This window comes from Aotus nancymaae, unplaced genomic scaffold (genome assembly GCF_030222135.1).
Source record: "Aotus nancymaae isolate 86718 unplaced genomic scaffold, 86718_ANA_hifiasm-v0.15.2.pri h1tg000032l_0, whole genome shotgun sequence".
Taxonomy (NCBI): Eukaryota; Metazoa; Chordata; class Mammalia; order Primates; family Aotidae; genus Aotus; species Aotus nancymaae.
Genome location: NW_026988445.1, coordinates 27669440 through 27695766, shown reverse-complemented (window position 1 = coordinate 27695766; position 26327 = coordinate 27669440). Strand labels below are relative to the sequence as shown.

The window sequence follows — 26327 nt, the reverse complement described above, 5'->3', positions numbered from 1 at the left end:
AGAGCACTTCTCTAGAGGAAGCGTGACGCCGTACACCGAGCACATAGCTTTCTGTTCTTTTGGTTCCCCCACTCCCCGAAGTTGAAGGTGATTTCCATGACCTTGGCCAAGGACACTTGCTAAAGATTAGTGACTGGCACTCACAGTGGCCCAGGCAAGCCACAGCTTACAGTGGCTCTCAGTCCTCAGCCACGCCTGGGCTCAGCCACTTCTGTTCCACCCTCTGAGACTCCACTGGTGTCACACAAGGTAAGGTTATCTTCTTGGCTTTGATTTTGAGAATCCCCAGTTTTCACTTCCAGATCGATCTGTCAGCTGCCATGGAGGAATAAGAGAAAAACAGAATGTGTGTAAAGGGAGATTTCTAAAGCTTCCCTTGTGTCGCCCATAGTTGTAGTTTTGGGTTCTGGCAGGTGGAATACTCTGAAACCTGGAATCATTCTGAGAATACAGTTCAGACTTTGCAGACTCCAGCCCATACTAACTGTCATGAAGCTTGACTTCTTGTCATAGGTGCAGCCATCTTGGAGGAAATTGGCCATTTCTGCTTGGATTGTTGGCCGGGTCGCGCTCAGCTCTGCTTTCTACACTAATTACATAGCATTATTCAAGTACTGGTTTCCATTCCCATACCCGATTTCCAGCTTCTTAAAGCTGACTGTTCTGGCAGGGGCCACTTGCTTCATAGAGTACAAAAGTAAGGGCCTTCCTACTGACCGCAGGGTCTCAGTTACACCTCAGCTGCTACTGTTTGTACTGTCCACAGTAGAATCTCCTTATCTTGCTCCTGGTAGTGCATTACAGGCAAGCATGAAATGTAAAGTATTTATTTAAATAAAAAGAAAACCTCTAAATTGGTAATTGAATTACCTCCCTGTAGCTTTATAGTTTGTGACATTTCTTGACCTTGCTAGTTCTTTCATTAGATCTGCACAAGATCTAGTCATCTGGTTAAGGATTTTAAGCAGATGCAACTATAAACCCAAGAAACTGTATTACTATTACTGTTGGTCATACTAAAACTGTCTATTTCCTTAAGTATATGACCCACAAGGATGTGAAATAACGAAACTGTTTTTGTACACTGTACATCCTTAGTATTTTTACACGTATATGATAGGGATGAACATTATTTTCCTTCGTACAGACAGCTTAAATAAAGCACTATGTCAATCTGCTACTTCTCTGTTTATTGTTGTTGGATGTGGTTCTCTGATCCCCCCAAATTAAATAATCTTTAATGATATTTAATAGCCCCAGCTGGTATTAACCTACCTTGTATAAAATGTGACAGGAAAATACATCCATTCTTTGTAGCTCAGACACATAGGGGATCATTTGTACTTCAACGAAATGGCAGTAGTGCGGCTATACAACCTTTGGTGAAGGGCTGCTTCCGAGGGGTGATGCTGACCTCTCGGCACTGGATTTAGGACAGATGTCCTGTGAAGCCAGGGATGGAGTAGGTCTCAGACCCCTAATCATCTATACCACAAATGGTCTGGACCCAGAACCTTAAGGAATGTAGCTTGTCATTAACGTCTTCCTGATAGCGTACTGCTCTGCATACTTCCTTTCCTAGAGTGTATTTCTAACACGTCATGGCAAATTAACAAGCGTAGACATGGGTGATGTAGATGTGTAGAATGGCTGGACTGCAGTCTGACCTAACGTTGAATCATTCTGGATGGGGCCTTTTTCTGATTTTACCTCATAAAGCTACTATTGTAGAAACTCGGCTTCGCTCCTATGTCGAAGCCAGACAGAGGAATGGCTTTTGGGACCAGAGTGAGTCAAGCATGTATGTGTATGTCACACAGCCAAATTTGAGGGCATTCTCACACGTGCTCTTCTCTCAAAACCACTGGGGTTGACAGATCCAGGAGGCTAAAATAAAGTGACCTCTATAATTCTTTAAAGGTGCTATTTTTAGAATATTGTATAATTTATTCACAGTATATCTAAAACAGAATTAAGGACAATTAAAATATCTTATGTGACAGCCTTTATGTCTAGCACATTTGATGAAATAAAAAACTTCTGAATCTGAATAGAAGTTCTGTTTCAGGCTTGAACCTTTTACATGCTCAAGAGATTCGAATGGTCTCTGTGTGTAAATCATGCCACCGCCTCCAAAGCCTAAAAATCCACATCGCTTCTGAGAGGCAAGGCTGAACCTATGGTGACGACATCATCAGCTCTGTGTTGAGATGGTGATAAGGATGATGGATTGCTGGCCAGGCAGGGCAGCCGAAGGCCAGGGGCCTGTCCCAACTGAAGCCTTGCCTTTAGTGCTTCATTGTCATGGTAAAATGTAACACAGTATGTCCAGTGTCCATTTTTATTACTTTAAAGCATTTGAAGGCTTAACTGTGTATAGTAGAAATACTATTTTAGACTAAAATAATTATCTGTGTACAGATATTTGATATACGCTAAGTAAATTTTCTAATTTCACTAAGTATGTTTTTAGGCTCCTCTCAAATAATACTGCATATTTGAAGAAAAATATCTGACACCACCGAGCCAAAGATGCTTTTTTGTCTGTTTTTGTTGTTTTTAACAAAATGGAGAGAGTAACGCATACTGCTTCCTGGTGTCTCCTGATTGTGCACAAATTAGGATGATAAAATGGAGTCTGATGGGACATTTGATTAAAGGTGAAGGATGATGATTGATATATAGATCATGGAAAATGGCAAGAAAAAAAGTTTGGTCCTTAATATACTTACTCTGGCCTAGTTAAAATATGTGCCTTTTTGGTGTGTTCTGTTCATCACTACAAGAGAAAAAAGAAACATTACAACTCAAGTCTTTAAAACGTTCATTTATTGAAAACCATATGTATGACCTAGCATACGAATGAGCAGATTTAAACACATAACTTCAAGCCATTTCTGAAAACATACACCAGGAGCTCTCCTCATCTAGAGTCAGACTCCAGCTCCAGCCTGGCCGCGTGTGGGGACAGTGCACACGGCGATGAGGACCAGCCCCACTGCAGGCTGAGGTGGTGTCACCCTGGGAAGGTCGTGGTGCGTTGTGGCATATTAAGTCTAAAGCAGATGAATGTAAATATCTCTTTGTAAATCATTTATTTCACTCTGTTCCATCCAGGTCAGCAATCAGATTGTGGCATGCTGGGTAACTGGAAAAAATAATAAAAAGTAAGTTTCAATAGATCATGTTCTTCAATGTGATTTGTCTTCTCATTTGCTGATTTAGTCACCTTTTATGATGAAAATTTTTGGAGGAAAAAAAACCTGTTGCCAAAAATGTGGAAGTTACATTTAACAAATTGAAAAGTTTATGCCTGATGTTGCCCATGTCAAAGCTCCTGTCACATAGGAAATAAGGTTAACTGGTTTAATGGATTACATTTGAAAACAAGACTCCAGAAACTCGTGTGTCTCTTAAATTAAGGACAGTCTGGTGTTAGGACATGGCCAGAGAGCCATCGCTTCTCCTGTCCAGGAAAGGACACATTGATTTGGGCCAGAATCTGTTCACTGAAAATTGATCTGACCTTATTACGGCAGGTAATTCTAACAAAACAAGGTGTAGGCCAAGTGCCCCTGAGAAATTCCTCGTGAAACAACACAAGCTGAAACACCTCCAAATTTGTAACTGCAAACAATTTAGTTGATATGTAAAGTATTTCCACATGGAAACCTCCCACGTGTTGGAAGAGGGGATTGGGTGTACTGAAGGACTCAGTTTTACAAAGCTATAAGTGTTCCAAAGCCGCTTCATGCAGATCGGGTTGGGGAGAGTCACAGGTTAGGAAGGTACTGAATACTGGCCTGGCCTGTGCTGTCATGGCTGCTCAAGTCAGCTTAAACCACATCAGGAACTAGGGTCAGAAACCACTGGAAATGGTTCCATTCCACAAAACAGGTCTTGAGTTTTTTCCTGTGCGCGGTGGGGAGATGCCTGAGCCGCAGCCCTCATCCTCTAGAATATCAAGTTCAGAGAAAAGCCAAGGTGGTATTTTCCAAAGCCCGGTTTTCACTTCAGATCAGTCGGAACATACTGCAGGGCCAGGAAACATCTTCCCAAAAGAGAAGTGGGCCTGCCACTCCCCCGCAAGGATTTTCCAAGTTAGACTCCAAGGGAGGATTCTCGTCCACCTAATTTAAGCCGTCATTACTTGGGGATTTCCAAGACAGGACAATGAGTGAAACCGAATCAATTCATTCAAGAGAAATATATGAAAATCAGCCTGTTGCCTTTTTTAAAAAATGAAAAAAGGTCATGTTTACATTTCAAGTAGCTTTCCCAGTGTGTGAGAGACCTGAGGACAACTTTTTCATGAAAGGTCTGTGACTAGCAGGATGGTTTCAACAGCATTGCTAGAGTAGGTGTGCAGCCTGGCCTCAGGCTGAATGCAGGTGGGGCTCTGCCATCCGATGAGCGGAGCCCTCCCTCCCAGGCTTGTGGAGCCAGGTGGACAATTTCCGGGGCCCACAGGGTGTTTCTGTTCTCTGGGCCCTTTCTTAGGGGCCCATGGGGAGTCCACCCCATGCCCTATTCCCTAGAGCCCTGCCATTGCAGAGGGAACTTCCTTCTGTCCTCAGTGGGATACTCACAGCACAGAGACTGCCACCAACACAATCTGATTGTCACACACAGGGTTTGCACCGAGCTGACCTGCCTTCTAGGCAGCTGATGGAACTGACCCAGCACAGTTCTGCTGAATGACTGGTTTGAATGACCCTCCACCCCAGCTCCATGGATTGGCCACATCAGGCAGGTGGCCTCGCTCTTGACACAGTGGATTCCTAACCTTAGAAACTGTAGGATGACTGAATACAAGGATAAGCATAAATTACAACAGATACACTTAAAAAGAAAAATAACCTGACTCGCGGCTGGGCACAGTGGCTCATACCTGTAATCCCAGCGCTTTGAGAAGCTGAGGCAATAGGATCGCTTGAGTCCAAGAGTTTGAGACCAGCCTGGGAAACAGTGAGACCTCATCTCTACAAAAAACTTTTAAAAATTACCCAAGTGTGGTGGTGCACACCTGTAGTCCTAGCTATTCAAAAGGCTGATGCAGGAGGATTGCTGGAGCCCAGAATTCCAGGCTGCAGTGAGCTATGATCGAGCCATTGCACTGCAGCCTGGGTGACAGAGCATGACTCTGTCTCAAAAAAATGAAAAAATTGAACTTTGGGTAGAAAACACAACCACATACACAACGTACAGAGGCGTAAAGACCTGAAGTAAAATGTGTTGTGGAATTTTTTGATAAGCTCCAGGAAACAGGGATTTCTCATGAGTCTACGTAATGGTTGCGGGCGCCCAGGGCACCTAATAATTTATCATTATCAGAGCTGTTCCCTGCTGGCACTCATGATTCTGCTGAAAACGGGTGACCTCCTAATTCCATGGGCCTGCACAGGAGTGACACAGATGTGCGGGCCTCACCAGGAACCAACAGAAGTCAGCCTGATTTCCCTCCTGCGGCAAATCGGCTCCGGCTGTCTGCATGGGCTTTGCATTTCATGTTCAGGTGAGAAGCGCCATTTCCATCCCCACTTCCACACTGTCTACTGTTCACTGCTCAACCCCGAGCCTACAGCTGTGCCTGACCCATGGTGAGCATTCAGCCAGCATTTGAGGGACGGAGAATTTACCGTATGAGGTCACCATTTTGTCACCTCCGTTTGCTGCCTCTTGGCTAACACACCATTCTCAGTGCTTCCCCTCTCTGACCCTACAGCATGTCCCGAGAGACAGAAGCCTTAGTCACTGCCAAAGTCTGGCATCACTTCTTAGGGATATGAGTGATGCTTATTTCCAGAAAGTCCTGTCATCGACACCACAGTGGCCACGGTCTGTGGTCCAGGAGAGAAGAGCATGGGTATGCCAGTGGGACACGAGCCCTCAGCCAACGTTTCCCTTCTGCCTTTTCATTTGCCATCACGGCCCTTGCTGTGGCCCTCCTGGGGGTGTGGCTGTCCTGCAGCTTAGAGGTGGCCGACAGGGCGCCCCGGCCACTGCTCCCCTGCTGTGTTGTCTGCAGGTGGCAGAAACACGCCCCCATCCGCAGGCACACAGCTGCTAACCATTTCTTTGTTCTCATTTTAAATCCTGTCGGGCGCCTTGTCTCTACAAACCCTGCCTCGTTTATTTCTTAAGTTTGACTCTTAAGTTCTGAGGGTAAGAAATGAGTTGCTCTGGGTGACCTGAGCTGTTCGCCAGGCAATCACGCTATGGGGTCCAGCCAGCCTTTTCTGCTGCCTTGTTTCCAAACCAGTCAGAAAGGTCAGCAGTGGCAGCCTGGGGAGATGGTGGCAGCCCTCGCCCTGCTCGCGGGAGACCTGCCTGGGCTTTCTACCCATTCTCTGTGTGGGGAGCTCTACCCAACCCTTCTAAAGGTAACATCCCCTTCCTCCCTGCTATCCATTCCACTCACTGGCATGCTGTCTCTGTTTGGCCAAGTCAAATAATGGTCCTATTCCTTGTGTGTCTGGGAATAAAGCATCTATTTGTAACTGGAGAGGGCAGACCCCTCCCCCTACCTCCATCTCAGGCATTTCAAAGCTGGCCCTGAGTTGACAGAGCTTCAGGGCAGTCCCTGCCTCGCATGGTGGCTCGCCTCCTGCCTCTGCCTCATGTTCTGGGCTCCAGGGGTGGGGCTCGGCAGCTGTTGCAGCCAGGCCCGGCTCTGCCCTTGCCCACTTGGGTACCTGCCCCCATCCACACATCCTGTGACCTGAGAAGAAGTTCATTTCCCTGCCCAGCCACTTCCCAATTCCATTCACTTCATTTCTCTGGGCCTTATTTTTCTATCTGTACAAAATGGTTATTTATCCCAAATGGCCCTTTCAAGCCCACAATGATCTCAGCACTAATCCTGTTGGTTTCATAATCATCTGTGCTGGGCTCTGGGTAATCCGAGGCACTTCCTTTTAAAGGGAAACTGGTTCTTCTTTTTTCTGTGCCAGAAATCGAGTAACATGGAAGCTAACACATGTCTCTGAAGTGATGCAGAGCTGAGATTCGAACCCAGGCAGTTTGACCTCAAAGTCCAGACTCTCCCATGTGAGGCTCTCCTGCTTGTTCTGGCAGATTACGAGAGCAAGTTTGATATCCATGAAATTAAGCCTCCAAATTGGGACGGCAACCTGGACTAAATAAGCCATGTGAGCTCTGACTGGTGACCAACTCACTGAGGAGCGGTGCCACCAGCATGCCCTGCAGAACTTTGTGGAAGTACGGCCTTCGGGCAGGACTAGAAGGGAGCACACCTCTACACAGTCGAGGGCAGTGGGCCACCTTCAGGCCCCTGCGGCCCTGCTGTCCCCAGCACAAGTGACTGAAGATGATCTGGCTGAGGAGCCTCATCCTTTCCGGTTCAGGCCTATCTGGGAATCTGGCTTTGCCAGCTGCAAAGCAGGACAGGAGTTCACAGCAAGGTCACGGCAGAGCAGCGATCATTCTTCCCTCCTGGCTGCCCGGCTGGGCCTCTGACAATGGCAGCCACATGGCCGTCAGAGTTCAGAGCCCTCCTTCCCTTCCACTGTGGCGCTTCGCTTTGTTGCCTCTGGGCTCTGAGAAATGAGCAGGGCCACAGAAACCAGAGAAATGAAAAGGTAGCCACAGAGAAGGCCACCTGGCAGACACAAAGTGAGATTTGACCTAGGACAGACAGCCTCTCGAGCTGGATGTGGGCGAGATAGGGAGGCAGCCCCGTGCAGGACAGGGAGGCCCGAGCACACGGGAGGCTGGGGTGGAGGCCCTGCTCTGTGGTGCCGCCTCTCCTCCCCAGGGCGCACTCAGGCACCAGCGTTCCTTCCTTCCCAACCGTGGGGTCTTAGTTTGTGTTCTTCCAGCTTCCTCAAGCCCCTTAAGCCATGAGAACTTCCTCTGCACATAGGCAGGTCTGTGTTTTATCTGAACCATGTTTCCATGGTAAATAGATTTTAAGAATTCCCAAAGGACAGACAGTGTCACCAACAGCAGAGAGTGGAGCCTCTGGCTGCCTCATGTTTGAAAGTGTTAAAAATAAAGACAACACTGACATTTGGGGTTGTAATGTGACGGAATTACAGTCTTTTAAAGGCAAGAACCACTTATCTACACTACATGTAATATTCAGTGTTTTGTTCACTTGTCTAATTGGATTAAAATATTTAGCTCCCTTTAAAATCTTGATTGTGAATTTATATTGCAAAATGTAATGTCTGACTCAGGAAGCGGTAAGTAGAGCAAACGTATCTGAAGGAATATAAAATTCAATGTCGTTTTCTCCCATGATTCTTATTCTGAAAGTAGTCACTCTTGGACAAAGTGAACTGTTTACGGAAGAGCAAGTCTGGCTAAAATGGAGCCTCGATGCACTCTTCAGTATTAATTACACATGGGGTGCTCAGTCGAAAAACAAGAAGTTTAACTGTCTGCTGTTGGAGGTGTTTGGGGAAGTTTCTCCGAAGGTCGCAAGATGCTTACATGTTGGGAATGCAGCACCCGGGGTCTCGTGTCATTCTTTAAAAACACTCAGGCAGCAGGCAGTTAATGACATTTTAGCTGCATATGTTCAAGTTTATTTAAAAAAATATGCAAGTCACTTTGGTTGACAGTGTCTTGTACACAGTTTTGAAAGAATCAGGGCAAACTTTAACAGAGTCAGTTTTTATTTGAAAAATATTTTCTGGGAATGTATCAGTGTTTATTTTGGAGCCTGACAATTCGGGTGAAAATCAGGATAAAAACAAAAAACAACAATTTGGTTGAAATCAAATTGTTTGTTTTCATCTATTTAGAATTCTTTCCAAAAAATCTTGGTTCAGGAGGAGGCTTTCTAATTTATTTTATTCAGTGTATTTGCTGTTCTATTCAAGCACCATCTGTCTTACAGGTAGCTAACTTTGTGGTAACTCCTAAGTCAGCTGGGCGAGGCCCCCAGGGCTCCTGGAAGGACCACAGTAAGTCAGGTGCCACCTCCGAGGCCTAACATGGGCAGCCGCAGCAGCTCCGCCTTGCAGGCAGGCCTGTCTCAGCAAGGAGCCTCGCTGTCCCAGAGCTGTCACTTTTCTACAGCCTCCCTTCTCCCTTAGCTTCCGGTGGCAATGGGCCTTTCCTCCCTTCATCATCGCCTGTGTCTCTGCGGCCCCTGCTTGCTTTCGGCTCTCTTCTATGAGTCCTTCGGTATAATGAGATAATGTCGATGATCTTGAATATAATCACATATGGCTGCTGGATCCATGCACAAGTTTAAATCAAATTAGAAAGTAAATTCACTGCCAAGAATGCTTAAAAGTCATAGGGCCAACTGATTAACCACTGACAAGTCAGTTTCCGACTCTGTTTTCTAAACTGTAAGTGATTCATAGGAGGGGACTAAAAGGGAATCACTCCCCAGACTGAACACTGCAGACAGAAGCAAACAGCCTGCTTAGGAGACGGCGGCTATCAGAAAATGCAAGTCAGCCAAAACCATGTTCATTACCAAATAAGCACACAGACAGAGAAAATTATCTTGATGGCTGACATCATCCTCCAACTGGACAGATAATTTCTGTTTTCCCCTCTCTCAGATGCCATTCTCTCCAAGGCTCATATTTCCTCACCAGCCGGCTCCACCCTTCCTAGCCAGATGTTAGAGCCCCTAGGCTCTGGGTCGAAGACCCCTGACCCTGCTCCAAGCTGTCAGGCCCTGCCCAAACCCCCCCTCGAGACCCACCTCCCTCACCCCAGATGCTTCCTCCTTGCCCCCACTACCAAGGTTTCATGCTCCCCCAGCCAGGGCCTGCCTCTCAAGAAGAGGCGAGAGTGTGACTACCCAGCCCAGCCTCAAACAAGACAGGCCAGGGTGTCTGACCACCTCAGCACATAGAATGCGGGGCACTGTGTTTGGGCAGAACTGGGCTAGTGCGTCAATGTCCGTTTCTCCATAAGGACCAGTAAGAGCCATTTCAAGACATTTAAAAGCCATTTTCTTGAAGTTGTTTCCCCCAGGTGAGGCAGGAGATCAGTAATGCCATTATATCGCCACCCTACACTAAGAGCAAGCCAAGAGGCCGGGCGCGGTGGCTCACGCCTGTAATCCCAGCACTTTGGGAGGCCGAGGCGGGCAGATCACCTGAGATCAGGAGTTCGAGACTAGCCTGGCCAACATGGTGAAACCCTGTCTCTACTAAAAATACAAAATTAGCTCAGTGTGGTGGCAGGTACCTGTAATCCCAGCTACTTGGGAGGCTGAGGCAGGAGAATTGCTTGAACGCAGGAGGTGGAGGTTGCAGTGAGCTGAGATTGCACCACTACATTCCAGTCCGAGTGACAGAGCGAGATTCCGTTTCAAAAAAAAAAAAAAACAGGCCAAGAAACACAAGCGAGAGCTTGAGCCAGTGCCCGGAGCCCTGCCCACTGCAGACAGCAGCACCGGGGAAATGGGAGCGTGGGGGTTCTCGTGGCCATCCATGTGGCAGCTACCACTACCATGAGCTCCCTCTGCCAGCCATGTTGTTGTGAGTGTTTGAGAATTTAAGCAGAAACCATTTAGAATAATAAAGCCTGCTAACAGGCTAGACACTTCCTGTCAGAGGCCACAGGCCATCCCGAGCCCCACCATCCATCACCCGCTCCGGGACAGCAGGGCTCAGGACCCAGGACACGGAGTGACGGGAGGGGGTGAACTCAGCTTCAGAACTGCTGCCCCACCCATTCTCCTCAGGGTATGCAGTGGACAGAGATGTTTAGAGTTTGACATGCAAAATTACGTTATGCTTAACTCATCCAGGCTGAGAAATGGAAGCCTTTAGTTAAACCATCTCTAACCCGGACACAAGGGCAGCTCTAACCCTCAGCCGCCCAAGATCTGGACCCCTAGGCCACTCCAGGAAACAGAGAGGTTGGCTGAACAGTCCCGAGCACTTACAGTAGGCACCTCCTTTAAAATACCTGCTGGAACCCACAGGAGCCTCGGCTCACATCACAGGCTCAGAAGCCTGACTCACAACTCAAGTTGATTCCGTGGCAAGAAAGCATCGCAGAGGCTGAAGCCCACTGACAGCCTCTACCTAGAGATGAAGGCCAGGCTTAGGCAGGAAGAGCCAGCTCTGGGTTTAGATATTCAGCAGAGAGCTTGCAAACCTGGATCTCTGCCTCCTCTCTGACCACTAGTATTTGCAACTGAAAGCCAACATTTCCTCTACCAAATTTCTTTTGTCATGTTCATATTTAAGTAACTCCAAGTGTAATATTTGAATCTGAAAGGCCGCTTTAGAGACGAGCCAGATGGGCCAGTATCAGATAGCACAGGATGGGCAAATCATTGCTGTAGCTTCAGGCAAAAGAAGAAAGACCTGCTAGTTTTTCTGAGGATTTTTTGAGGTTTGGGGTTTTTTTAATGCATTTTGTGAAAATTTTGCAACTCATTTGGCAATAACCAGATTTGTAAAGGCCTGGAAGAGGCTTCTAAGCATCGGTGATCCATGTTAAGATCTGAGCGTGCTGGAAAGCAGGCAGATGGGGAGTTAAAAGGCAAAGCCCACGTTCTCGTGATCTAGTCCAGAGCCCAAAGGAAGCTGCCATGTGCTCCAGCTTCCACGGAAGACTCCCCACATCCTGAGGTCTGACAGAGTTCCTGGCTTTAGAGGCCAAAGAGTCACTCATGCCAGGAGTCAGGGTCCCTGCCTTCTATGTGACAGGAGCCTAGTCACCTGCCAGGAGACCTAGTGGCCTCAGTGGCCCTGAGCTTTGGCCGACCAGGCCTAAAGCAGGTGCTGCTGTGGCCCTCGCTGGGGACCTGCCCACAGGGCTGGGTCTGGTGGAGACTGAGGGACTCATCCTGGAAGCAGCGGGGAGGGGAGTGGCGCTGGGCCTGCGGCTGCTGCTCTGCAGACCTCTGCCTTCCGAGCCTCTCCCAGGACCCTCTCAAGATGAAGGAGAAAGGAAACAATCTCACATGTCCTCAGCCTGGATGCCCGAGGGCCTGTGGGGCATCCCAGCTGCACTCAGCATGCCCAGCAGCTCATGAAGCCAGGTGTACACCATGCCCACTGTGCAGAGGGGAAACTGAGGCTGAAAAAAGGCTTAAGTGACTTGTCCGGGGGGCTTCAGCACAGTGACACAGCCTGGAATAATTCTCTGTTCCTTCCAGCCCTGAACACTTTGCAGGTTTTCAAAATGTCATGTCCTCCAGAATCACCCAACCGCTTGTCAAAATGCAAGGGCCTGTCGTGGCGCATGCCAGGTGAGCCCTGGCCTCCCGGATGAGCTGCGGCAGCGCAGGCTGTGGCTCGGACTTTGAGCGGTGTGCTCCGCAAGGTCCCTGCGAGTGGTCTCGGAAGCATGGGGACGGAGACAGTAGAGGCCTTTCCACCTCCAGGTCTTAGGTCAGAGACTGGCACCTGGCTGTGCTCATTGACTAACTGTGAACAAATGTTTTGCAGAGGGATTCTGGACTGAGTGGGAAAAGTCAGTTCTTACGGGTTCCTGGAACACAGGACCATTGTGTAAGGACAGTAACAGAGAACTCCTCCGTTTTCATTTCCAGATGCATTTTTCATGTTAATCATTCCAAGCACTTACAGCGTGAACCCCGGGCACTCACAGAGCACCTGGGTGCAATCCTAATTAAAGGCGGAGGCCTTGGTGAGCCCGAGGACCACCTCATTATCCTAACAAGCTGCCTGATGGTGCAGAATGCACAGCCTGTTCGACAGGAAGAGAAGCGATTTAGAAAACAAGAGGATTCAAAATACTGCCTTCTAAACTCACGGGAACACTTTCCTTCCTGCCTTTCCCTGCTGGTGGCCACAGTCAAACCTGAATGGGGAAAGCCTAGGTGTGGAGTCAGACTTAGGTTCCATCTGTGGTGTCCCTCCTTGCTAGCTGTAATGCTGGTCTGAGCCTCAGTTCCCCTATCTATAAAATGGAGACAACGATGTCAACGTCGCCAGCTTGTTCAAGGGTGAAGGGAACTGATGCGTGTTCTGTGAGTGACACTGCCAGGTGCTCTGCAGACACTGCAGATATCACCCAGTCATCAGGCAGCTAATTTAGGACGAGATGCCTGCACTCCATTCAAGACCTCTTTCCTAATTGGGAACACCTCTTTCCTCAACCAATTCAGACCAATTCAAACCATACACGACCTTCAGGGGCAGCTCAAGGCCACCCTCCTCCAAAAAGCCTGTTCTGCCCATGGCCATCCTCCCAGTACCCCCGCCCTTGCACCCTCTGCAGCGCGGCCAGCGCGGCCTGCACGGCGCAGCTTGGCACTCAGTGTGGTTCGCTGACTTATGGGCCTGGGTCGCCAGGACAGACCCATGGCTCTGCTTCTCCGGGTCCCACACTGTGCCCCGCACAGTCTTCAGGACCTCCCTCCCAGCTTACTGCTAACCGATGTGATCAGTGGGAATTCTGGCCTGTTGAGGTGCGTGAAAGGCCCATCTGTAGACTCCCGCCCTGCGCCGGGTTGTGCACAGTACCTGGGTTCGCAGCCGGTCCACCTCTTCTGACAGGCTCTGCCTCTCCAGGAGAAGCTGGTTCTGCTTGTTGAGGAGCTGCACCAGCTGCTGGGCCGTGGCCTGGCTGTGCTTATCCAGCTGCCTTAGCCTGGAGAAAAACCCACCGCAGAATTAAAGAGGGCTAATGGCAGACACCAGCCTTTCAGCAGGCTCTGGGGCTATGTGCATCTGAGGGAAGTCCCTGATAGGGGACCATGAGCAGGACACCTAGGGTGACCCTGAGGTGCCAGGCTCTAGCTGGCTGTGGGCCCTTGGTACGCACTGTGTGAAGGTGGGTAACATTCTAGCAAATGTGCGTGGGGACCGGGAGCCATCTCAGTACACTGTCAATTAGAAAACACGCAGATGAGTGGGGTAAGGAGAAGAAAAAAGGAAACAACTCCCAAGCAGAGGTCAGAGATGAGGGGCCTAAATGCCTCCATTGTTCAGCTGGAAAGGTCTCCGGCAGGCTGAGCAGACACCGCCCCGGCTGGGGAAGTGGGTGAGGGCCGTGGAAACACTGAAGTAAGGGCTTTCCATTATTAATCACTCAGTCAATCACGAGCTCCGGCACCGCTGACCAGATGTCTTTAAAGATCCTAAATTTGTCCTCTGCAGACTTGCTAATTCACTGAGGCCATTATCCTCATCCGTCCACAGTCGGCTTCCTACAGCCAGGAGCACACGCACCCATGGAACTGCTGGCTTTGGGTTAAATTTGGAGTTGAACCACTACCCAGAAGTGTTCTGGAAAGAAGGGAGATGCGTGCCCTGCCTCACCGTCCACACCCATCAAAAGCACCAACAGGCACGTTAACTCGGATTCTCACATGGAAAAGGCAGTAAAGCTCACGGTGCATTTGAAGCTGCAGGATACTGCGCCGCAGACCTCGGGGGCTGCCCTCAGCTCGGGTTCTCCTAGGGCTCCGAGCACAGCTAAACATTGACATGGCCAAATGTTTGGGCCTTCGGGTTGGGACAGGTTCCTTTACACAAAAGGACGCACACGTGGGCACAGGCCCCGGGAACCAGCCCCCGGGAACCAGCGATGGTCCCTTGCCCTCCTCCCACCCTGCTCTGCCCACACCCCGTTTCCCACCGAGTTCCCCCCGCCCCGCCCCCCGCCCTTCTCAGCCTCTGACGGATTTGGCTGGAGTCTTTGGTCAAGGGGCCCGAGCCCCCAGCCTTGCCACTTCCCCAGAACGCTCCGTGAATCCCAGTTTTCAGCCACACCCAGCGTGGTAGCACGGTGCTGGTCGGCTGGGGCGCCCTACCTGTGCCGGGGAGGTGCCGGCAGCAGCTGAGACACCCTCCAACCCCGCAGAGCCGGCACTGCGCATGCTCCCAGGACGCCCCGCCCCCTGGGCTGAGTGCCTCCGACTAGCCACGCCCACAAGTCCGCACCTGCCCACGGGCTTCGTGCTGCCCGCAGGTTCTGGAGAAAGTGTAAGGACTGAAGGACGCCTTAGCGCCTCTTTCGGGGACAGGTGCTCCCTCGACGGCGAGCCTGGACAACAGCCCGGCCCTGCCCTGCCTCCAGGATCAGGCTGGGCTCAACAGAACAGCAAAGATCTTGCATCCAAGAGGAGTGTTTCCCTGCGTGTGTGCTGTCTACATGGTGGTGCTTCAACACCCCACCTTTCCCACCTTCTCTGATCTTGGAGGAAAAGCAGGTTTCCTTCTGGCGATACCTAGGGCATCGCTGCTTTGAGAAGCCTCATCCGTCCTTACCCGTCCCCATCCTGCTGGGGCTGAGGCAGCCTTTCCTGGGAGCTACTCTCAAAGTCACACAACTTAGGCAGATCACAGAAGCTCTGCTCCACTGCCCCCAGAGCCTGGACTGTCCTCAGCAGCGAGGGCCCAGAGAGAGGAGGACTTCCCAGGCCAGGGGCCTGGGGAACCTGCCTAGGCCGACCCTCCAACACAGGCAGGTGGCCGCCATTCATCTGAGAACCCTCCCTGCTGTGGGCCCAGGAGTGGGTCCCGTTGAAGAGATAGAGATGGTAACAGCTCTTTTCCTTGAGAAGCAGACAATCTGATGCTTCTGTATTTAAATCAGGCAGGTGAAAAGCATCATTATCCCTTGAGCTCCGGACCCTAAAGTGGCTTTTCCCCTCCTATGAAGTCCTGCCTGTGCAGAGAGCTACGGGCTAAGAGCAACTGATGCAGCAGCCCAGTGGCTTCCTGCTTGCTCGAAAAGAATGGAACAGAAACGTGACAAATGACACCATGACATGGCTCCGGGGTAAGAAGGTGCCAGGAGACATGTGACAAACAAATGACACTTGACATGGCTGCATGACGAGAAGGTGCCAGGAGCAGCCATTGTCCATGTGGTCCCTTGCCCTGTGCTTGGATCAAATGGGATAATGGTCTTTTGGATGGATGGGTTCAGTGTGGTTAGAACTCCTGAAAAAGGATGGCAGTCCATCCAGGGCAACAGGCAAGGCCAAAGCCACTCTCACAGCATAAATGCCGGTCATGGCAGGCCACCCTGGCTCCACCTCCAGCAATGGGGTCGGTTCTGGACTAGACCTCCCTCCTATGGAGCCCCCAGAACCTGGAGGAGGCTTAGTCCAGAGTGCTTTGCAAACTAGGGGCCTGGGAAGGCCATAGCGATTACTGGGGTGGAGGAGGAAGGAGACCATCCAGACCTGCTGAATCAAGTGCCTGGGTGTGAGCCCTGCAGGACAGCAGGGGACCAGCTGACCAGGGTTTCCACAGAAGCGCCCCTGCTGTCAGGAGTGAGTTCCTTGAGACCACATTCACAGCTAAGAGCCGAGGATGGAGTCCAATGGACTCATTTTTTAAACCAACATGAAGACTTCCAATATTATAAATATTGGGAAAAGAGATTTTTTTAAAAAGTTACTTATTTTTGGAAAAGCCTCCAACCCTGCACAACCCAGCCTACCCTCTGTGAGTGGATGTTTCATTACCATGATTCAGAGGAGATTTCTTGGGGTGCCCCAGATACATAGGCTCTTTTCTCTTCCATGGTGGTCACTGCCCTCTCGTATCTGTGGTCCTGAGTTCACCTATTCATCCACCCACAGCTCCACATAGCACCACTGATGGCTAACGCCTACTGAGCCATGTGCTTGTGCGCCACCATTACCTATGTAAATTTAATCGATTAATCAATAAACTAGCTATTACATTCGGTGATTATCTTAATTAAAAATTCACTGCAGTCCTAGGAGGTACACGCTAGTATTATCATCCCCATTTTACAGATGAGAAAGCAGGCTGAGACGTTAACTTGCACAAAGTCACACAATAATTGGTAGAGCGCGGAGGCAAATCCAGGCAGCACCTGGTGTCCTTAACCATTGTTAATGGTGGTTAACTAACTGAGTTAATTCACCAAACGAACCAACTCTTGGTAAACACCTGTTTTTTTTTGTTTTTTTTTTTGAGATGGAGTCTTGCTCTGTCGCCCAGGCTGGAGTGCAGTGGCGTGATGTCGCTCACTGAAACCTCCGCCTCCCGGGTTCCAGCGATTCTCCTGCCTCAGCCTCCCGAGTAGCTGGGATTACAGGTGCGTGCCACCGGCTAATTTTTGTATTTTTAGTAGAGACGGGGTTTCGCTATGTTGGTCAGGCTGGTCTCGAACTCCACCCGCCTCGGCCTCCCAAAGTGCTGGGATTACAGGCGTGAGCCACCGCGCCCGGCCAGCAAACACCTCTTAAGGGTCAAGTACTAAGGTAAGTACTGGGAGTCCATCGAGAATGATAAATGCTTCCTGCTCTTGGGAGGTTTGCGGCCAACGGAGGAGAGACTCACTTGTAAAGAAATGTGCTCAACTCCAACAGGACACCGAGGGAAGAAGCGGTCAGTATTACAGATGAGAGGCCTGGGAGGGCTTGCGCCTGCCTAGATATCCGCCCCTCCCCATGGCTCGTCATCATCATGTGCTGGGCACTTACTTGTCAGGCACTGTACGTATTGTTTATTTAGTTCCATGAGGCAGGAACCAATTATGCCCACTTTAAGAATGAGGAAACCAAGGCATAGACGACATAAATTATTCATTCAAGTCACTCAGTGGGCAAGCTGGGATGGAAAGGAGGAGGGGGTGGTGTTCTGGGGGGAAGGGGGGGCCTTCCGACTTCGGGGCGGCAGTGCAAAGGGCACTGCATGTCTGGAAACTGCAAGCTGTGCGGCGTGGCTGGACCGGAGGCTGCGGGCTGCTGGGAGGGAGGGGACGCTGCACTCTGTGGCCAAACCAGCAAGTATGGACTTTGTCCTGCAGGCAATGGCAGTGCCATTTACGGGACAGAGGATGGCAGGAGGGACCCGCCTGGAGGAGAAGAGAAGTTCTGGGGTCAGGGCGAGTCCGAGGTACCTGCGGACACTCACTCACAGGCAGTTGCGCAGCGTGGGGTTTAGGATGGGCCGAGCTGAGCTCTAGCTGAGTGGGCCAGACCTGCTGGAGGCGAGGCCATGAACGTGGGGTCAGACTGCCAGGGAAGGGTTGGCAAAGATTGTCAGTGTGGGACGCTTGCTAAAAATGCGGATCTCTGGCCCGCAGGCCCCGCTGGGCTGGCGGAGAAGCTCTGCTGCAGTGAGAGGGAAGGGTGCACCCCAGGATGGGGCTTTAGGGAACCGCCGCACTCGAGGGCTGGCAGCGGACCGGAAGCCGGAAAGACACTGAGAGTGGGATCCTGGAGGGAGGAAAACCGGGAGAGAAACCTGGAGGTCCAGGAGGAGAGGTGTCAGGGAGGAGTGGCCAGTTTGCGGGAAATACCACCTGGTGGCGGAGCGACCGGCGGAGGCTCCTGGCTGGGGCAGAAGCCAGATGACTGGGGGCTATTCTGGGGAGAGGCTGGGCTGCTGGGAGGTCGCAGGACGGGGTGCGGAGGAGGCCCTGGAGGAGAGAGGGGCGATCTTCAAGGCAGAGGGCGGACTTCCAGAGGGAGGAGGGCACCCTCCGCAGAAGACTGGGACCCTCCTCCCCGAAGCCAGAGGGGAGGCGGGCGCGGTGCTCGTGCTCAGCAGCCTCCAGGATCCCCCACGTAGAGGGCACGACTGTTTGCTGAGAAACGGGACAAGGCAGCAGGGAGGCTGTTGCGGGGACGAGGGCGCCGGCGGGAGGCAGGGACACGTTGCCAAGCCTAGGGGGCGCGCTCTGAGGAGGACCTGGGCGCCCGCCGCCCCGCGCCCTCCACCCGCGCCCTCCACCCGCGCCCTCCACCCGCGACCTCCACCCGCGCCAGCCCTGGGCCTGCAGGTCCTTCCCCTCCCCATCGCCGCAGGCCTGGAAACCTCTTTCAGCGCTCCAGTCTCAGAGCAACTGGCATTTGGAGACAGTGCAATTCCTTGTTCTGTGTGTCTTGTTTTGAGCCTTTTCTTCTAGGAGGCATTAGGTAATGAAAGGGGCGAGGGGGGCTGCCATCATGGGGCCTGCGAGTCTGTTGAGGCAGAAGCAGCCCCTGCGAACCACACACATGGAGCTCCATGCAGCAGGAAACAGAGACAGAATCGCCAGATTTCAGAGCTCAACCCAATTTAGACCCTTCTCTCCCCGGCCCATATCTCATCCTTGCAACAGGCAGGGATTGCATCCTGTCCCAGGGCCCCCAGAATGCAGATGGTATCTTCACTGTGGGATCCCTGGCCAGGCCCCATCAGGGCAGGAAGCCAGTCCTCCTCCAAGAAGCCCCTGTGCTCCCCTGCCCTCACAGCAGAGGGTAGGGTCCGCCTGTCCATGAGGAAGGACAGTTCGGGGAGCCTACGCCCACGCTGGTGTGGCTGTCCTCATCTCAGGCACAGGGCGCATGTCCTTCAGGATCTGCGGAGGTACAGCTGCCACCCTGCCTGGGCAGGACCGGGGACCTTAGGGGAGAAAAGGAGCCACCCCATGAAGGGGCAGAATGGGCAGCTTCCCCGCAAGGGCATCACCAGGAATTTCAGGCATGTAGGGGGCAGCAGTTGCCATGGAAACAAACAGGCCCAGGCTTCTCAAGGCAGATGCTGATGAAATCACAGGGGACTCGTAAGTGTGCTGGGCCCAGGCAGGCCTCTATTGGTCCAGCAGCGATCCTCTGAGCCACACCCTGCAAGCATGATCAGAACCAGCATTTTAAAAAAATATGCAAGACTTCAAGATAAGATGGAGCAAGTGGTGAAATACTAAACAACTTTATAGAGCTGAGTGGGCTGTGGAAAATATCCTATGCAAAACAGAAGCGGTGCAAGCTGCCAGCTCTGGTCCTGTGCTTCAGACACCCATTTGCTATGAATACTGTGAAAGCAAATGAATACATATATTTAAATTTTTTTATGTTGTATGTGATACATACAAAATATATGCAATGTATAAATAAGTTATGAGGTATAATAACCAAATGAACACTTGTGAACCTAGCACCAGCACCGCAGGCCACTACCAACGGATTCCTTCCCCGGAGGTGGCCCACATCCTCATGCATATAGGTTGCTTCACTCCACAATTTCCCCCAAGAGCTACCTACAGACCACTATGGGAGGCTGTTGTTCTTACTGTTTTGGGTTTTGTTTTGGTTTTGGTGGTGGTGGTAAAGTCTTTTGTTCTGAAATGTTTTCAGACCAGAGCCTCTCCGATGTGGTCACTCTGATGACAGCAAAGATTTTCCTTCCTCTTGTTAGAGAATTGTTCTCAAAGGGCTTAGATTCACAGTTTCCCTGGGAGAGGCATCATCCTCATGGAAATGAAGAACATTTTTCAAACAACATATGGATTTAAAAGGTGCAAATATGTGAACTGTAAAGTATGCACTCACTTTACTACGCTCAGCAGTCTCCAATATTTACTGAGCATTTACTAAATGCCCAAGATGGTAAGCATTTTACATTCCTTAAGTAACTTAATCCTCATAACAATACTACAGGATAGGTGTTATCATCTGCATTTTATGCCTGAGAGAAGCAAGGTGCAGAGGTGTCATTGTCTGCCCAAGGGCATACAAGGTAAGGCGGAGCTAGGATTACCCAAGCCACCCAGGACACGGACCCCACAGTGTGACTCATCACTGTCCTTCTTACACTCTGTCCTGGTCTCTCACTCCCCTACTCTTTGGTCCCATCTTCTCAGGCACCTCTTCCCCCTCCATCAGACCTTCAAATGCTGGTGTGACCCAGGCCTGGGCTCAGCGCTTTCCTGACGGGAGACCTTCCACCTGCGTGAGTTTTAAAATCTACGCTCCTGGCTCCAAGCGGAGAGGCCAAGGATCCTGAGCCCTTGATCTCAGCCTCAGGCCTCTCCACTGTGTTTCCAAGCCTGCCTCAAACTTGCACCTGACACAGTGGAGTCACCTCCCAATGCTCCTCTGTGTCCCCCAAGCCACCATCCCCACAGTTCAGTCTCCTGGTTCCATAGATGAGTCCTCTAGGCCCTCTGAACCTCTCCCATCCCATCCCATCCCACCCATCCATCCATTCCATGACCTTCACTCCTGACGTCCAGCTCCAGCATTTCATATCCAGATTCCCACAAAGCCTTCTAACGGAGCTGTATGCTTCCACACGGCCCCCTGGAATCCATACTCCCCACAATAGCTAGACTAGAAAGATCTTGCAAAACAAAACTCCAGCCCTGCCTCTCTGCTTGATGATTATCCGTAGCTCTAACCTGAATCCTATGAGTGCTCGACTTGAAATTGGGGACATTGGTTTGAACCCCTATCACAAACTAGCTATTTTACCTTAAGCCTGAAACTGAGTCTCTCTCTCAGCCTCAGGTTCTCCACTTGTAAAACTGAGAAAATAAGATCTCCAGACCTCCTGAACCATCAACTCTGAGGGTGGGGCCCAGCAGCATGTGTTTTAATAAGCCCTCTGGATGGCTATGATGAATTCTTAAGCATAAGAACCACTGGTACATTCTAATTCACAGTATTAATCACACATACAAAATGAGTTCTTCTGGAGAATAATTTTTGTGTGGCTTCAATTTTCATCATCAGAACAACCAACTGTCTAAATGAAAACTATCCTAGTCTGCTCCTAAAATGCTTTGGCATCAGTCATGAGAACTTAAGCAAATCCTGTGATCACTTTGAATCTCAGTTTCTTCACATGTGAAATGAGAGGATAAAACTAGACGTGAGGTCGGCAAACTTCAGACTACAGGCCACTGCCCGTTTCTGTGTGATCTGCTACTTGAGAGTGATTTTTACATTTTAAAATGATTTTTAAAAATCAAAAGGAGAATAATATGTGAACGCTGCATGAAATTCAACTTGCAGCGCCCCTAAATAAACTTCCGTTGAAACACAGCCATGCCCGTTCATTCACGTTTTGTCTCTGCCTGCTTTTGCACTCTAACGGCCGAGTCGCTGCGACAGAGCCCATATGGCCATGGAGCCTACAATATTTATTACCTGACCTTTTAAGTTTGCCAGCCTCGGGGCTAGACGACGGCTAAATCCTCCTAGCTCCATATTTCCACAATCCTATTACTTTACAGATTTGACTATGTTCCTATCTTCAAATATCGTCAGCTACATACATAGCTATACACCTAGTCACCAAGTTGAAGTTTTAAAAACGCAATTACTGCTCTAGGTCATTAATTCTGGTGAATAAACCATGTTGATGTAAAGTTGTATTACTTTGTTCCAACACTTAACCATTGCTGCGGCATTTTACATAATTCCATCTCATGAACGAGGTCCTATGGAATCAGTGAGAACAAGCAGTGTGCTGAAGCATCCGGAACGTGCTCTAGCCCAATATCCTTGCTCAGAACATGAAGGCACTTTTCGCGGCTGGTTTGCTGTTTACATTTCCTTTGCCTGGCCAGGCACAGTGGCTCACGCCTGTAATTCAAGTACTTTGGGAGGCCGAGACGGGCGGATCACAAGTTCAGGAGTTTGAGACTAGCCTGGCCAACATGGTGAAACCCCGTCCCTACTAAAAATACAAAAATTAGCTGAGTGTAGTGGTGCGCGCCTGTAGTCGCAGCTACTCTGGAGGCTGAGGCAGAAGAATTGCTTGAACCCGGGAGGAGGAGGTTGCAGTAAGCCAAGATTGCGCCACTGCACTCCAGCCTGGACAACAGAGTGAGACTCTGCCTCAAAAAAAAAAAAATTCCTTTGTGTAAATCTACCCTATTCAATAATGGTTTGAATAGAGGAATTCTTCCTGAGGACTGTGCCGTGCTGCAGAGGTATACACCTTCAATGAAGGGAATCTATGTCCTGTACTGCCCCTTCCCTGACTCATTCTCTCAGATTCCCAACTAGCCTCAGCTGCCTGCAGAGGAAAAACGGAGGCTCCTTGGGAATGCCCCCAAGTGATGGGGGATCGACTCCTGCTCTTCTCATCAAAAGAATCATGTTATGTTAGGGCTGAGAGGCACATCAGAGAGCATTCAGTTCAGCCAATTATGGTGAAACCAAGAACGTATAAGTGACTTACCCAAGGTTGGGCAGCCTGTCTATAGTAAATCTGGGGCTAGAACCCACATCTCTTGACTCCAAATCCAGTGATCTTTGCAGCATCTTAAAATCCTTTTTTGAAAAGCCCGACAGTCTTCTATTCCATGTTAAACATAAGAATTTAAGGGAAGGACCCTGGGAGAGAGAACGCACTGGGCAACCTTCCCAGAAGCAACTGAAACAAGCTCATTTTCCAAGTCCTGGGGGCCTGAGAAGGGAGGAAATCCCTAGACCAGGGCTCCTCTGATGAGCTCAGTGAGGAGAACCAGATTTGATTTTAATTCTTTTAAAATTTCCAATCTATTGCAGATTAATGGTTTTGCGAAGTACAATAAAAAGGAGGAAGCAGTGTTTGATTGCTTTGAAACCTTCTGACTCAATTTCAGCTCTTGCCTCATCTCAGACCAGTAACAGTTTGAGGACCACACTCTGGAAACCACATTTTGGGCCACACTGATCTAATCCACACACTGGCATTGGCATGAAGGATACAAAAACAGGAGGCCAGAAGCTCAGAAGACCATGGTAGGAAACAAGTTGCTGGCGGGCTCCCACTGCCACAGTGGCCTCCAGTGAATCTCCAGTGAATGCGCCCATGGCCAAGGGGACACTGAGCTCTTCAAGCTGCAGCACTGCTGCCTCCGGCAAAACCCTAGAGCCTCTGACAATATCACCCAGGATCTTCGCAGACCAACTTTCTAAAACAGTGCTTCTACCAAAAAGGAGGCATGGTTTCATGTGAGGGCAATTAGATCTGTTGTATCACTACCTTGTAACCTTCTTAAAGTACAAGTGCTATCTAACCAAGGCTGAGTTTGTAATACCTTTGGAGGACTGGGCCTGAATAAAGGATCCTAACACCATGAAATGACAGTGACAGGAGTTGATGTGTCAAGAATCTTAGAAGAACCTAGAAGACCATCTGCCTGAAGCATGAGTTATCTTACTCAGCTTTGTCTCGAGTAAGAACAGTCATGATGAGGACAGCCCCACTGTGCAAAGGAAATGGGACAGAGGAATGGAAATTGCTTAAAATCAGAATCTTTGCAGAGTAGTATCCATGCTGCATGTAGCTTGAGGCCACACAGAAGCACCAGCAGGAAAACCCACACTGCCGCGCACACCGTACCCTACCTCACCCTAGAGCCGTCCTTAAAAACTGGTTTCTGTGGAAGTAATGTCACATTTATAAAAAATTACAAGAATATTACAGATAATACCAACATACCCTTTATTCAAATTCACCTATTGTAATAATTTTGCCCCATTTGATTTTGATTTGTTATATTCTCCTGCCTTTATCTGTGTGTGTGTGTGTGTGTGTGCGTGTGTACAGAACCAGTTGAGAGTAAGCTGCATGCACCATTGCCCTTTTATCTTATATGCTACAGTATGTATTTCCTAAGGATAAAGATATTTTCTTACAGAACCACAGAATATTATCAACTATGGTAAATTTCATATTGATCTAATAGCTTCATCTAACCTACCAAATTGGATTCTAATCTTATCAACTGGCCCAATAATGTTCCTTTCTTCCCACCCCAGAAAAGATCCTTCACACTTAGTTATCACGTCTCTATTTAGACTTCTTTAACCTGGAATGATTACAGACCAGTTCCATTTTGTTGAATGCTATTTGCAATTAAATTACCAGTAGTCTTAAAGGAAGACATGGAGCTATCGGATGCATGGAGGTCCTGCACAGTTGCCATCCTGGGTTTGGGTGCACACTGCTGTGTTTTCAGGAAGTTTCTGTTTGAATGAGGTCTTCCTGGTGCTCCCATAGACTAAAACCCTCCTGGAGTGGTCCCAGAGTATGTCGAGTTCCACACTGGGGTGAGGTCTCCTCAGTTTCCTTCATATTTAACCATTCTTGGGACAGTGAAACTGGCCACAGAGGTGTGATGGAGTAAGAATGGGCCCACGGCAGCTAAGTAACCAGATTCAATCACTACAGCGCACTTATTGGCACACATCTTAATTAGGTTTTAATGCAAGTAATTTGATAACAACTCCTGGCCATCCACTACAGAACTGTCAATGCTGAAAGCTTTTTATTTAGCTCCTCTTCTGTCTAAACCAAGGCAGCCTCCCCGCTGACCCTTGTCAAAGAACCCCATCTGCTGGTTGCCACGGTAACTGAAGGCGACCAATTGAGCTGAACAGAGTGACTCAGAAATAAAATCTGCAGCCAAAGGAATTCTGCAAAGAGCAATAAATCATTTAGTAAAAGGGGTCCTCCACACAGTGATGAGTGTTGGGATAATATGATGGCATAACTCTTCCAGCTAGAGGGTCCATGACAGATCCGAGTGATTAGACCTGCTGGAGGTTCATTTGGTTTCTACTGGGCTCCAGCAGCAGACGGGATGGAGCCTGCCCAGTTGTGTGCCACCGTGGGGAAGAAGGAATAAGCAGAGTCCATTTTTAATATTTGGGCTGCAAAATTTTGATTTTTAATGAGTGGCAAGAGAACCAGTCTAGGCTTCCAACACTCCTTCCTCTGCTTTTCAAAAGTAGCACTCGTTCTGTGAATGCCCCGCTGTAGCCCAAAAACCACCTTGAGCTTGAGGAAGGTGACAAAGAACAAATAACAAGATGGCTTTGGAATATGCCAGTTTAGCACCATCTCTCAATCAACTTTTAGGAGTTCCAACCAGAAACCCTCTATGTGCACAAGCCTTGCGTCCTTGTGAAAGCAGGGGAGAGCCTGGGATTCAACTCAGAAGGCCCAGAGGATCTCCCAGGATGGTCTGAGAGCGGCCAAGGGCTTTGCCTCTCCCCAGGACTGGGTTACTGTCGCTTATAGAGCACAGTACACATCCTTTCTACATTAAGATTTCCTAAGTAAGCGGCACCAGAGGGAAGGGGGAGCAAAGGCCTTCCTGGGAGCTGCTCCCGGTGACAGTGCACAGTGGCCCCTCACGGCACAGGCCATGGGTCCCAGTCACGCCCCACTCCTGGTGAGCACCTGCTGGTAGACTAGGAAACCCCTGCAGGCAATAGAAAGACCCCAGCCTCAGACATGCTAAATCATCCAGACAGCATTTACTGCTATATGCCCGTGTCTTGGCTGTGCTGGGAGAAGCAAGACTTAGTGGCAGGAGAAGCAACTGCCCTGATAGCAAAGGACAATAGGAGAGGGGCTGCAGGACAGAGCTTAGGGCCTGTGCCTGTCTGGAGGTGGCCTGCCCTGCCAGCTCCTCTCCTCCCAGGCGAATGCCACCTTCTACAGAGGTGCATTGGCAGGATCCAGACATTCTCCCAAACCCTGACCCGCATGGCAATGGGTACCCGATTACTAAGTCATCCCTAGAGATAATTTTCTGCTTCAAAAAGAGCAACTGCTAAACAGAAGGTACATTTTACCCCCATTCTAAATGCTGCCAATAAAATGCTTCAGTCTCGGAGTTTAGTGAAATTCCGTTAACGGAGTTAGGAG

The 26327-nt window shown here is 49.7% G+C and overlaps 1 protein-coding gene across 9 annotated transcripts in view; it reads right to left on the bottom strand.

Moving 5' to 3' along the window:
* Positions 1–2811: 2811 nt before the first annotated feature.
* SDCCAG8 (SHH signaling and ciliogenesis regulator SDCCAG8) overlaps positions 2812–26327 on the bottom strand; it is a 240350-nt gene continuing 216834 nt past the window's right edge. For 8 of the 9 annotated variants that reach the window (XM_021666931.2, XM_012443692.3, XM_012443691.3 and 5 more), the window contains 2 exons: positions 13443–13569; positions 2812–3148 (listed from right to left, as the gene is read on the bottom strand). In XM_021666931.2, the coding sequence (XP_021522606.2) occupies positions 3119–3148; positions 13443–13569 (157 nt within the window). In that variant the 3' untranslated portion in view covers positions 2812–3118. The remainder of the gene's footprint in view (positions 3149–13442; positions 13570–26327) is intronic. The other variant, XM_012443693.3, reaches the window with a different exon arrangement.